Source organism: Coregonus lavaretus (genome assembly GCF_964263955.1).
Source record: "Coregonus lavaretus genome assembly, chromosome: 40".
NCBI lineage: Eukaryota > Metazoa > Chordata > Actinopteri > Salmoniformes > Salmonidae > Coregonus > Coregonus lavaretus.
Window position 1 is genome coordinate 8,502,236 of NC_140027.1, and position 14,857 is coordinate 8,517,092.

Consider the following 14,857-nt stretch of genomic DNA (forward strand, 5'->3'; position numbering starts at 1 on the left):
ACTTGAAACCACACTGCCTGCAAAATCCAGCTGAATGTTTTTTTCCCTGTTGTGTTGATGGCCTTTTCTTTTGTCCTTTTACATAGGGCCTAGATTTTATCATTAACTTGATTTCTTAACCCATGGCAAAAAATGCGCTGTTGTTAATGTATACTTGTTCGTTAAGTCCGATTTAACTGTAGCTTGTCTTTCTTATGTCTCCCATCGATGCAGTCCAACAGCCATGAAAATGGCGGTATGTCACAGACAACTGCATTTTGTGTTGAATTCAATTCTTTTAACGTGTTTTTTTTTTTTTTTTTTCTGTTTTGGGTTCGGGTGGTAAAAAGAGGGGGATCATGTTTTATTGGTTTAAACCACTAACAGGTTGAAATGATATGAATGATTATATCAGTATCATATCAGTATAGCTGGTCTGAGTGAAGGTCGGCCTACATTACAAAGGAATAAGGGACTGCTTCCATGTGTCTGGTTATACACACCTTTATGAAGTGCTTTCATTCTCGACCTATTTCTTTGCGATTTGTTTAGTTGCACCACTGTCAACCTGTTCCCAGGAGGATTTTGCACATTGTAAAGATGAAATGGATGTAATCATAGTTCACTGTGGCTTTAGACTATGTACAGTAAAACTATGGACTGTAAAATGTATGGGGAAAATTCCTATGGAAAAAATTAATAACTTGAAGAGCCTGTAAAAAGGTTAACATGCATGCCCGGGTTCTTTTCAGACTTTAAGTGTGTAAATTTCCTTTTAGTGTACACAAGAAATTAAAAATAATTTAAGAGAAAAAGTGCTCAATGGTCCTTCATGCTCCATTACTCCTCCCAACAGGGAACGAACAATGAATTCATATCCATACAAACTTGCCTTTTGTGCATGTATTTAATTCCCTAAAACTCTTCTCTATTGAGTGGGCCTCATTTAAAACCAGGCCTAGAGAAACAATGTTCAAATGCTGTTTTAATTCATAGCCATTGGGCTTGGTCACAGTAGTGCTGAAAGGGGAAGTATGGGTAGCTGTGTGGTCTTACAAAGAGGACACAACACACTGGGGCCAGGACTCCAGCCAGCTTGACCAGCTAACAATCATTCAACTTGTTTTATACAGGTAGTTAGTCAGACTACCGAAAAGCCAATGCTTGGTATGTCTAGGGGTCCAAGGACTGTCCAAAATGATCATAACCTGTGTACAGAAGACGTGCAAGTAAGAGTAAGCATGGACAGGTATGTACCCTGAGGCAAGCAGCTGAGTCAAAGGGGGTGGCAGATAACTCTTCCGTGGTGGGATACACTGGTGCTTCCTCGCCAAAAGGAGGCTATCGAGGTGAGGACAGTCTTCCCTACTAACGAAATCACACACTCCTCGAACTACATCGGTTTCTGGGTCACGGAGGACAGACTTTTGCCCAAACGAGAAAACCCCAAGGAAATGGCAGACTCCAAACTGGAAATGAAGGTACTATCAGAGTACCTTTGATAGTATTTACATTTAAGTAATTTAGCAGACGCTCTTATCCAGAGCGACTTAGTTAGTGAGTGCATACATTTTCATACTGGTCCCCCGTGGGAATTGAACCCACAACCCTGGCGTTGCAAGTGCCATGCTCTACCAACTGAGCTACACAGGACTACAATGGAGTGCAACCTGACTGTGGTATACCAGCACAGGCCACTAGTAGTCATGATGGGCACATTTTAGTCATTTAGCAGATGCTCTTATCCAGAGCGACTTACAGGAGCAATTAGGGTTAAGTGCCTTGCTCAAGGGCACATCGACTGATGTTCACCTAGTCTGCTCGGGGATTAGAATCAGCGACCTTTCGGTTACTGGCACAACGCTCTTAACCACTAAGCTACCTGCCGCCCTCTTACCTTACGAGGTCCGGAGCCTGCTGGTTCTGGGCTACCTGAAAATTAATTGCACACACCTGTTGTCCCAGATCTAAGTCCCTAATTAGAGGGAAAAAATTAAAACAGCTGGAACTGGATTCGAGGTTATAGAGTGAGTATCATTTCAAATGGGACACATGCACCGTCAATGAACAGGCTGAGAACTGTTGACATTTCATTTCAATTTATTGTATAAAATAAATCTACAAAAGTATAACTGCATTAAAGTCGTATGCACATTTATACATAAAAATAAATCAGATATTTCCGACCAATTAATACATATTGCATAGAACAAGGCACAGATTCAAGGTCAGTGATAAAAATACAGCCGTTTTTGAAAACAGGTCAACTTAAAAATCGGCGAGATGACTGATAATGACCACATTTACTTCATTTTTTAAAATAAGTAATAAACAATCATGCAAAGAATAGAAGCAGCAGAAATTGCTTTTTGCCCTTTTTGACTGACAATAGAAATGCTTTGTTTTAAAGGCTTTGGATTACTAAATTCATCACTGACAAAGTTGTTGGCTAACTGTTTCCCGACTGATCGATTGCCGCAAACAGATGAGACATAGCCCAATACACACTTACGGCATTCACTTCCCTGAAAAACTAAATGAGGGTAAAATATATTACACAGCATCTCTTCACACATTACTATCAGAATTTCACTGCATGTTCTGTACAACCCAAATGTTAGTGTCATGTTTGAATAAATATGTGTACGCCAGAAATTAATAATAATAAATAACTTCATAATCACTTAGTACTAATTATTTTCAAATTTCTTGATGTCTGCAATTGTGTTTGAACCTTACAAGGTTACCCTAGTATTTCACTTGATATCCTTTTGAGTCAGATCAGTTGAGATTCAATACAGGAAAAGGAAACGTAGTCCATCTACAAATAGAGAGTTGAAAGCTCATACACAGCAGTATGATAAATTCAACTAACAAATTACGAATAACACATGAAAATATTGAAAAAACTTGAATGAGGCCTATGAAAAATCCAATAATATTGATAAGCTGTCCAGATACAAAATATTCTAAAAGTACCCTCAATTTGGACACATCAGTGTATACCCATGGTGCTGTATGCAAAAGCTGTATATAAATGCACTCTTTGCATTTGGAGAAGAGAGACAATGTATGGCTGTAGAAATCAAGGAACATAGTAGTAGTACACAGACAAAGGCACTCAAATTGCAATCAAATAAAAGCATTCCATACAGTATTTTCAACATTTTGTTTCCATTTTGGAAAGGCGAGCACAATGCATGCACAGTGTAGTTAAAAAGTCTCTGGTGAAGTCTCGATATTACATTTTACAATTTCCGGACCCAAAAAATAAAATAAACAATGAACATTTCGCCTACGGCACTTTTTATCCGGTTGGTCGTGTTCATTAGGGCACACCATAGCAAAACGCTTCGCAACAGATATCATAAATGAGCATTTCTTATTGGACAAGCACCTTGCCGTTTCACTCAGTTTTCTTCAGTTTTGTGCCTATTGAACACGACCCCGATGTCAGTCAAGACCCCACCAGGACTTCCATGATGTGGTCGAGCTCGGCCAGGTCCATTTTGAAGGGCTGGTTTTGGGCCAGAGGGGGAGAGCCCGCCCCTCCCCCACTGTAGCTGGACAGAGTCTTGACCAGGTCGTCCGCAGTGACCATGGGGTTCGTTTTGGACACCCCCATGTTCGGGGGTATTGAAGAGGCGCCGCAGGGGTGGTTAAAGTCATACATGGAGGTGTCGATGTCCGTGAACAGAATGTCGTCCAGGGCAAAGTCAGTGAGGAATCCCCCGGAGGAGGGCGACATGTCTGTGGGGGCGCTGGGCGGGGGGAGCGGGTCTGCCGACATGGTTTTTGCAGCCTGGCTTTCGATGAGCAAGAGCGACTCCTTGTCCTTTGGGCTGTATGTCCTCCCTTCCTCTTTCACGTCCATCCCTGCTGGTAGAGAGGGTGGGGGCTGGGGTGAAGGTGGAGGAGACAAAGGCAGGGAGGAGGTAGTAGAGGTTGTCACTGCGATGGGGCACAGCTCCTCGATCTCCTCCAAAGCTGAGGAGAAGCTGTCCTTGGCGGGCGGCGGGGGAGGCGCTGACGGTCTCGGGGAGAGAGGGTGGTGACCCAGGGGGTGGGGTGAGGACGGCGGCAAGGCGAAGAACAGTGGCGGGTCGTCCTCCAGGAGCGAGGCCGGGGTCAAACCAGAGTCCAGCGATGACAGCGGCGAGAGGGGCGGGGAGAGAACGCCGCCAAACGCGGATGACGGAGCTTCGTGGTAGCCCTCGTCCTCGGTGACGTTCGGCACCGGCGGCGGGACGGAGAAGAAGAGTGCGCGCAGCCCCGCGCCGCCCTCCTCTTTGAACTCGTGCTGGATGCGGCGGATGACGTTGTTGATGAGCACGCGGCGCTGCAGGGCTGGCTCGGTGGCGGGCGTCCGCGACGGCCCATACAGCTTCATCAGGGAGATGTTTAGCACCGTCTGGCGCTGCAGCGTGTAATTAACCCTCGAGTGGCTGCCCGGGGCTCCGGCCGCTGACGTGAGGAGCGCCTTGCCCTCCTCCAGGCCGTCCTCATCCAGTTTGCGCTTCACGCCGTTACCAAACATATATCTGTGGGAGAGACCAGAAACAAGGTGTCAGGAGCAAAACATTGAAAATGTTCTTCATATGTGAAAGTGGTAGTCAGTGAGGCATAGCTACGTGAAAGAATGACTGCTAGAGACGTACCACATCAAAACCAAGTGAGATAGATGCCAGTTACACTTGTATGTGATACGAGTGTTTAAAATTAACAAACATCTGTGAGGGGGAAAAGCCCTCGTTCATAGTTTTATCAGCAATACAACAAGCGGAAAACATCCACTTCTCACTCAAACAACACGAGTTTCCTGGAAGCAGAGGGGCTTCCTCGCAAACAGTGACAAGAAATGAGACGAGCAAGCAGCGAACACACCCGCACAGCGTCACAGCGTATTGGGGGGGGGGGGGGGGGGGGGGGGAATGCCAGGAGGGGGTTTTGGTGTCAGCTGACCAGCTCACATGTGAGGCGGCGTCAGCTGACTAGGTGGGTGGCAGCAAGTTCTGACAAAGTGGAAGCGTCCCAAATGGCACCCCATTCCCTATATAGTGCACTACCTTTGACCACAGCTCTATGGGCCCTGGTCAAAAGTAGTGCACTAAATAGGGAATAGGATGCCATTTGGGACGCACCCAAGCTCCCAACTGAACCACCTGACTCAATCAGAACACGGCGCTAACAGACGTGTCAGCACAGGAAACTACTGACTTCCTGCCCGGACACAGCACAGAAAACAGGCAGAAATGGGCCTGCTGTTTTATCGATTTACGCGTTCAAAATGGTCACATTTGGGCTTACAGAAAGATATAAAGTCTTGGTCCCATGTTTCATGAGCTGAAATAAAAGATCCCCGAAATGTTCCATACGCACAAAAAGCTTACTTCTCTCCAATTTTGTGCACAAATTTGTTTACATCTGTTAGTGACCATTTCTCCTTTGCCAAGATAATCAGTACATCCAACCACGCCAGCCCAGGACCTCCGCATCCGGCTTCTTCACCTGCGGGATCGTCTATATTATTATTCTTTATTTTTTGTATACATTTATTGACATTTACAGACACACAGCACAACATAACCGGGCCCCCTTCTAGGTAGGAAAGGAGTAAAATGTATAGATAATTATGATCTTGGCAGATCGAGGTGGAGTTTGTCATATCCATTCCAACTCATTCACTCACCTCCCTTATTTCTTGTCAGCCTGTCTTTCTGAGATGAGAAACAGATAGAGGTCAGAAAACAACGAAGGAAAATATACTCTACAGTATCATACACACTAGGCTAGGGTTCCCAAACTTTTTTGGCCCACCACCTCATTTTGATGTCTGAGAATTCTCGCGATCCCAACCATTTGGGGGAAAAACAGTGTAATTAACAGCCAATGTTTACTTTTTTATTTATTTAGGGCTATGGCAATCAATTGAAAAACATTCTCACAGTATTTCTGATTGTCTTCTCAACTCACCATCACATACTTTTAATGTAGGGCTATGACAGTCAGTTGATAATTTGTCTGACATAATGCATCTTCTCACCACCACTAATGAGATGGGTGTGCTTAAGGCATGTTGCATCAGAGCTTCTCAAAGTCAGGGGCCGTGGTCGCACCTCATCTCTGCAGTCACATCCAACCTGGATCGACATTTGGTTTTAATGCAGACGAGACCACTGATGGCGCTTTCAAGACAACTGGGAACTCTGAGAAATATGGAGGTGAAATCATGACGTCAGTGATCTTCAGGTCGGACAGTCGGCGCTCTAGAAAGAGGCCCGAGTTGGAATTCCGAGATGGATGACCGTTCAAATACATGCCCCCCCCCTCCCCCACTTTTGAAAGACTCGCTCTCCAAAAATAATTATTTTATCTGAATCCACTGATTTTGTCACTTATCTGTAGAATGCTTTTGTATTTCCCCTGCACGCTTGTGTTTAGTTCATTCAGTTTCCCAAATATGCCTGTTACATAGGCAAGGAGACATTTTCTTTTCATCAACCAAGTCTTTTTTATTTTTTACATCCATTGTGAATGACAACAGTTCCTCTCTCAATGCGAAATAATCTTTCCAACACTCCTCCTCGATAACCACCAAGCCTTGGTGTGAAATAGAACATTGTCATATCTCCACATAGTTTTGTGAACAGGCCTGCGTGCAGTGGATGTGGTTTGATGTAGTTTACAATTGAAGTTACCTGCTACAGTAAGTATATCTGAGTTCTGTGCTCAGCTCTTTTGCCGCCAGTTGCTCTCGGTGTATAATACAATGCGTCCATATGGCAGAGGGAGACACATTCATAACTAGAGTGCAGAGATGGAGCCCCCATCTGTGCAAAAGCCCATCATTCGATCCCATGGAATCTGTTTTTCGTCAATATAGCCACGCAGCACACTGAACATCCCCTGTGATGTTTCATGCTTGGGAATCATGAGACAGAACAATATGTCCTTGTGAATAGCATCCCCCGACACACCAAAAGTCAATGCATGGGCATCTCGGCCCTCACACACTGTTTTCACCATATCAAATGCGGCCGGTTATATCAAAGTCTGCAGTAGTGTGTGGTTTCATAGCGTAGCGGGCCAAGCCATTCACTGTGGAATGATTCAAGTGCAACGACCAAGTGCGGCGTTCTCTGGTTGAATTGTATCTTTTAGATTTGAATAATTTTCATTTAGATTTTTAAGGTAAACTACATTACAATGATTGAGATAAAGACAATATCATAATATATTATTTATTTTTTACAGGATTTTTTTCAGGATTTGGGAAATTCTCCCACGACCCTATTTTCATATCAGGGACCCCTAGTTTGGGAACTGTGCACTAGGCACTAGAACGCCTCCTAAACTGTCACCTAAGATGGAGCACAGAGCACACCTCTCTTGCAGTGCATTGTCTCCCTGGCACGTGTAACTCTACCCTGATACATAAACTACTGCACACAGCCTGCGAGAGACTCGCCCCTTTCAGTCGGTTGTGTAACGTATGCTACCAGCATGAAAGCCAGAGGAAAAGAGATTCACTATCGCATTTCCAAACCGTGTTCTTGTAGAGCACATTGCTGTGCGTGTGAGAGTGAGTGAGAGTGTGTGTCTCAGCTTTGCTTAGAGACACACACGCCAATTGGACTCTGAACACTGTGAGCACACCAAACCTCCCCCACCCCCACCCCCACCCCCGAGGGCCCACACACCGAGGAAGTGCATGCGCGTGGCTGGGGAAAGCTACCTCCACACTCGCCTGTTACCATGACGAATACAGTCAGCTGGGAATCCAGAGAGAGAGGGAGGAGGGACGGATGAGGTAGGAAGGAGGGACAAGCGAGGGAGGGAGGAAAGAACCTAATTGTTTCTCCACTCAGGCTGCCATCACTATTGCAGCTGGTGCTGCTGCTTGGATATGGAAGTGGAGGTGAGAGAGCAAGTTGTGTGTGTGCAGTGCACATATGGAGTGCATCCCAAATGGTCCCCTACTCACCAGTGCACTACTTTGATGTAGGTAGGCTACATTTTGTAGTAGTTCCCTCGCTGCAAATACTATGCCTCCACATACCTCCCCCACTCAGTAAAATTATTCATCAGCCCCCTCTTCCACCCCTGCTCTGTGCTCTGTTCACTTATTCTTTTCACACGTGGGGCCCTTCGAGGCTGCCATCTGCTGACACTGTCTGAAGACTGGTGCGAGATGGAGAGAGACTGAGAATAGAGAAGACTGACAGGGGATTGTGGGTGACGGGGAAAAACAGGGTGACAAAGAGAAAGAGAGGAAAGGAAAGTGAAAGGGAGAGTGTTTTTGAGATATAGAGAAAACAATAGAGCAGCAATATAGTAATAGACACACCTTCCGTTGACAAAACAACACAAAAGTGTCCAATTACAACAGCATTCCGGCCACACAGAATGCTTTCTTTCACTCCATACTCGCAGCAGGCTTACAGCGATGGCACTCAGATTACACTCAGATTGCCTCGTCCCAATGTCCACCCCTCGAGCACATGACCACTTTAAAAACTCATGTCCCGACATGAACTTCTCGGTTCTCCAAGAGCTCTCTGTTCCGATACACCAGGGTCGTATTCATTAGTGCACACCGTAGTGCAACATGTTTTAACGGAAAAAACGAAAACAGGAGTTTCTTATTGGACAAGTTCAGGCAGTCCCTCCCCGTTTGCTTCCTAGTGAATACGACCCAGAATCCGTACGCATGTTATTGATAATTATTCAGTAATGTTATTTCAGCGTGTACTTCCATGAAGTGCCAGGGATTTGTAGAGCCCCATCTGGGACAAGGTCAAAATGTCATTGGAATTATTATTTTTTTTAGGGTGGTAGCAGGCAGCTGCATGCCTCACATACTCAGCAGGCATCGTCATCCTGAGGAGGGTCTCGGTTGTACACCAATTTCCAATACCAACTCTGCAGTGCACACTTAGGCTGGAAGAGCAATTCCAGATCCTGCACTTTTCTCAATGGCACACAGTGCAGCCTGCACCTGAGATTTCATTCATCAACAAGCCTAATCATTCTATTTTCCACACTATTTCTTTCAAGTTCTTCCAGACATCCAAGTCCTTCAAGACTGCAGTAAAAGTTAAACACATATTCAGCATGCAAGTATTTTCGGCCTTGATTTTGCCCAAAAGGTTCCTGGAAGAGAATAATTGTATGCCAGGTTGAAAGACAAGGTTCACTGTTGGGCTCTGGTCATGCGAGAAACCACACTCAGAAGCTGGGCTGGCCTGGCATTAGGGTTGTTTGCCCAGGTTTCTCCAGCAGGCAAGTGGATGCTTGTAGCACTGATTTACTGGGATTGTTTGGAAGAGACTCAGACTGCGTCTGAAACGGCACCCTATACAGTGCACTACTTTAGACCAGGGCCCTGGACAAAAGTATTGTACTATATAGGGGATAGGGTGCCATTTTGGACAGACCTTGTTTGGAAGAGAGGCAGAGTTACAGAGAGTTATTTTGATTGATCACCAAGAGGGGGATTTTGGAGCCAATTTGGCTGAAATATTTAGGTGAACTTCAGCCCTCCTGCTCGCATATTAGAAGAAAAATAAAAAGAGGAACAAACTGTGTTTACTGGAAACCAGAGCAGACAGAGTCAAGGAAGCAAAGGTGGACTTCAGTCACGGAGATGGAATGCTCCGAGTCTGGTAGTAGTGTGGACTGTGTGTCTACCGTAAATCTGGGCAGATTCCTTGTGGTTGTTCGTTGCATGTTGGTAGCCCTTTGGTGGGTTTCATACTATTCTTTTTCATATTTTATTAATGCCTCAATCCAATTATTTGGTGTTTTGATGGGCAATTCATAAATCTTTAACATCATTATTAAAACAAATGAAGGAAATGTTCCATTAGGCCTCAGAGTTGAATTGCGGTATAATCATTTCCAATGCATGCAACGGAACTCTACAAAAAAAATAGAAAACATCCATATTTCCCTGCGCAAATATGAATGGCACTCAGCCCTGCAGTTGAAATGCAAATAACACTTTGCACTGTTAGGTTCCTACAAGGCAGCAGCCAGAACTAGCCCTTTTTGCCACCCACATCTCTGAACCAGTGCTAAACTATTTGGAAATCTGAACAGCAGTAGTTAAAAGCTTTACAAAACAAAGACAGAGGGCTGTATCAGATTCATTCAGAGGCCCCATTCTCCCAGTCAAGTCTATATAAGTATGGCGTCCTCATGAACTTTTAGCCTGAACAGTTTGAAAAGGCATGTAGGTTTCTATTTTCTAAACTACTAGTTTGGCTTCCAGGAACTATGGCTCATCATCTTCATGTAAAAGGTGACAATGAGTCACTCAAACAAATCAGAACTTGATGACCAAGTCAATATCTGATGAGTCACGACAAAGCTATGGGCAGGTCTCAAATGTAAAAACATGCACCATTACATAATGCTCCTGTACTTACAAAGTAGCAATTGTACTGGGGCCCAAATGAACAGCAACGTTTTCAGTGTACAAAGTTATATTGGTGTGAAGCTCCTCCTCCCACTCCCTCAACGACTTACATGACACCAAAAAGTTGTTTTGTAGCCTAGGCCCTATGATCACTGTTGATATGACATGGCTCTAGCATTTAGAACGAAACGAAGTCGCGTGGGTGTCACTTGCTTTTTCAAATGTCAGAAAAACATTATTCAACAGGCAGACGGACTACAGGAAAAAAGAAGCAGACATTCCCACTACTGGAGCATTAACACTGCGGGAAATTGTATGGATGACTAGCCGACTAACAACGACTTTATTTATTGATAAATATTTTAAATTTAATGGTTTGGGTTTTCTGTAATGCCAAAACGCATGCTTGATCAATTCACTGTATGAACTGTCACTGACGTATCACTGTAGCTGTCACAACAGCTGCCCTTGACCTCCAAAGGCAAACGCCACAGATAGCTTATGGCTGTGATGGGGGCGCCATAGCCTACTCACCGCCACCTGCCACAAAGTACTCAGTCGGCTCTTCACTGAACTGGAGACTTAATAACAATATTACATTCTCGTTTCGAACATTAGGGCCTCCTTCCACATGCGATAATGTAACAGTTGCAACATTATAACAGACAAGTAGCAAAACGTAACAAAAAAGCCACACAGACGGCGGCGCTCTCTCTCTCGACTCAAGACACAGCAACAATAAAATGCGACAAAATGCTTTTTATAAAAAATGGCAAACAGGTAAATAACGGCTAATAATTCATTGATACGTAAATCAACGCATAATTATTCCACGTTGAATCGTGTTTAAATAAGTGGTAAAGGCAACGCAATCATAAACTTACCACATGTAGTTCCAGCAAGGGTTTCAAATCCTGCATCGGGGTCAATGTGACGCCAAGAACAGAGGATCTACAACGAGGAACACGGGACATCGAACTCTTCGCCGTCGACGTCTATACTTTCATTTCCCCGCCGCGGTTCTCCAAAATAGCCGTGGAGCTCTACACAATGGCGAGATGTCGAGGAGACCGATGAGTCTAGTCACAGACAACTACCGTTCACTGAACAGCAAGACAGGCACTGCCTGAGCTAATTTTTTTTCTTACGATAGACATACAACCACACTGGCTAGGAATGACGTAAAGTGAAGATACGCTCTGAACGGACTGTGTTGACTGGTACGGTGGCACACGCCTCGCCCCCATGTAGCTTGGGAAGCCGCTAGTGGGCGCTATGCATCTCCATTATTGTCTGGGCTTAATGTGCCCAGCCGGTAATACACTAGTGTGCCCCGGCGAACGGTTTGTACTTAAAACATTCTCAATTCAGGCTGCGATTTCCTCCTTAACTCGATTTAATGTCGAGAAGGCTACAGAAAACTGGGAATATATGCGTACTTTCCTTATGAATTTTCCCCCACCATGCTAGAGTGGCTAAATGCTAGTCCCAGATGTTGGGTATCACGTTCAGCCAATCAGGTTGCAGCAGTCTGTTTTTTCACCCCTAACCTAACATAGCAGCGTAAAAGAAACAGGGATAGTTTCAAAATAAATGTTGTGCTTACTGAACATAGTTTTAAATTACGTATTGGATTTGTTGGCATGAACCCCTTTACAGAACATTATTCCGTTTTAATAAGATTAAACATTTATGAAGTGAAATTATATACAATTTGATTTAGAGTAGAATGTATTTCTTTTAACCCAGATACAATATGAAAGTAACGTAATGATTGTTTTGTTTGCAGGTTTATTAAATGATAATTTAATAAATGTGTGCAATCTGAAAAGTGTATTTAACAGTCAAATAATGAAACAAATTGGATCAGAATGCTCTTACTAATCACCCTATTTCTCTCTCTCTCTCTATGCCTGAGGACACCTTGGCCTGATGATTCCTCCTGGCTTTGCCTGTCCCAAATCTACCGGGTCCTGCTGCTGACTACCTGGACTGATCCCTGACTATTATGCCCTTTACCACTACACCCACATACCTAACTAGCTAACTTAATTGCATATTGCATTTTATTTCGAAACTATCAGACCAGGGCTGCAGTCCAAACACGAAATTTTTACCCCCTCAGCCCTCGCGCCAGCCACTTTCCTTTGGGGGAATCCACGTCAAAACCGGATGCAGTTTGATTGCCATCTTAAGTGGAGGTAAAATTCCCTAATGTTGCCCACTCCGCCATTGATTTAGCTCGAGGGAGCAAGTGAAGAACTTTGATCACTTGTGGGGTTGTTATGACCCACAATTAAACGCAAACTGTAGTCACGTGTCATACTCCGGTGGCCGCGAAGTGTGAAATGTAATCAACACGACTGCATTTTCGGCATGTCAGACAAAATTATTAAGCTGTCTTGCAACAACAAAAAATATAGATGACATTGATTTTAGCGTTGGAAAATTGGCTTAGTATCGTAGTGAGGACCAAATAAAACGTAGCTAGCTTCATAAATATATTTTTTGGAATTCTTAAATGTATTGGAATAAATGACCAAACTATAAAACTAGCTAGCAAGCTATGGATAACTGCCGCTAGCTAGCTACGTTAGCTTGCTAGGTACATTAGTAGCTTTAGATTGGCTGTTTTAAAGCTCAATTTCAAGATTTCCACCAAGGACGTTGGCTCTCTGATCATCACTCTTCCTCGCTTGGGCAGGGTACACTCGGATGTGGCGATGTAAAACGTAATTCAAGGGTTGAGGGTTTAGGGCCAAGCAGGGACGGCCTGTTCAATAGGGCGATATGGGCGACGCACTGCCAAACGGGAAAAGGAAGGGATTTTTTTTCTAATCAATTATATCACGGCAACAGTAGTTATCAGTGTTGTAATCTGATCTGACTGCCACTAAATGTCAAATCAGGCTAAAGTCGTGCTTCAAATGGCCCCGCCCGTTTTTGGGGCGATTTCAGTCAGGTTGAAAATCGCCCAGAAGTCTCTCATAGCCTGTCATGTAAAATCTATTTTTTTCAAATTTCAAAGCTTTCAATACATTCTCTATGGGTGTCTGTGGGCTTGCACTTACGCGCTTTCGTCATACGTGACGTAACCATGAACGTAACTAAGAAAATAGCGGCTAGCAGCGTCTCTGTTGCGACCTGCAGTGTGGCGTTATCTTATGTTTTTAATTTGTACACTTAGTGGCGTTATTTTATGTTTTTAATTTGTAGACTTAGTTTACAAACATTCTGCCAACCATGGATTTCCAGTGGTGGGTTTTGGACTGATCTTGTTGATCGTGTACATACCCGCTACGAACGGACTAAATAATGAAAACGCTGCTGGCAGCGGAATCCAATACAGCTGGGAGACTTGGCTGGATGACAGAGTCCCGGACAGAGAAGTGGAGCCGGCCGGCTTCACCCTGGTCAGAGCGGACCGCGATCCTGGTAAGAGAGCGACTCTGTACCCCCGACATTGAACTGCTTTCTGTGTCACTGCGACCTTACTATCTGCCCCGTGAGTTCCCCCAATTGTTTGTTACCGTTGTGTACTGTTGATAATCACAAGTTTACTGGAGAACTGAGACCAAGTAGAGACTTTGGACAGGGTGGATATGGTATAATAAAGGCAGTTTATTCAGAGGTAAAGATATCTGGAATCGCGTGCACGGACTCGTTCGTCAAACTCTTAGGGAGCTATCTGAAGAGAGCCCCGAAAACATTGTGTGCAGACATTTTATACAATAAATGATGTAGGTTGAATCTAGTAGTTCTGATCTTCTGATTGGTCCTGATGAGTTGGGCGAGGTCCCCTCCACTGTTGCATTGGCTCTGAGTCGGGTTCTCTGTCTTCAAATGTTCAGCCTAAAGAGAGGGGATTTTTGTGTGTGTGTGTGTGTGTGTGTGTGTGTTATCAGTGATGATGTGTGTGTGTGTGTGTGTGTGTGTGTGTGTCCTCAGAGCAAGAACTCGTGAGTTGGAAGAACTGAGAGACCTATGGCGTGGGTGTTGTCCTTGGCCACCTGCTGACAAGGCTGACAAGATAGGACTCTTTTGTCCATTGTTATAGGATAGGAACAGCATTGATTGAAAACAAACGCCCAACACAAAATGGGTCATGCACAAGATTTTAGTCAGACCAAGCTATAACATTATATATTTACTACGACAGTACATTCAACCAAAAGCTAATATAACAAAGGCATCAGAGATTATTTATAATCTGTCACAGAAACTGGAATCCATCTCCCCAGATCAGTCAATAAATGCTTCTGGTATTGACTTATATGCTGCCCCTGTCTTCATGTTGTTGCTGGACATATCTTTTTTAAAATGTGTGTAGGTCACCTAAATCATCAGAAAAATTGCCCCTCCTGAGAATTTTTTCAGGAGCCGCCACTGGGGCCAAGGGCTGTCTACTTTGAATTTGGACTGCAGCCCAGGGGTTCGGTTTGTTTTACGCCTGCTACA

At 44.3% G+C, this 14,857-nt stretch overlaps 1 protein-coding gene across 1 annotated transcript; it reads right to left on the reverse strand.

Moving 5' to 3' along the window:
• Positions 1-2,061: 2,061 nt before the first annotated feature.
• Positions 2,062-11,590, reverse strand: LOC311113685 (SERTA domain-containing protein 2-like). Its single transcript, XM_084156984.1, has 2 exons — positions 11,284-11,590; positions 2,062-4,520 (listed from the first exon to the last, which is right to left on the reverse strand). The coding sequence occupies exon 2, from the start codon at positions 4,514-4,516 to the stop codon at positions 3,437-3,439; it is 1,080 nt and encodes a 359-aa protein (XP_084013110.1). The 5' UTR covers positions 4,517-4,520; positions 11,284-11,590; the 3' UTR covers positions 2,062-3,436.
• Positions 11,591-14,857: the final 3,267 nt, after the last annotated feature.

Bases quoted from the DNA above. Each gene is read 5' to 3' on its own strand.
- LOC311113685 (XM_084156984.1), bottom strand. From the start codon at position 4,516: ATGTTTGGTAACGGCGTGAAGCGCAAACTGGATGAGGACGGCCTGGAG.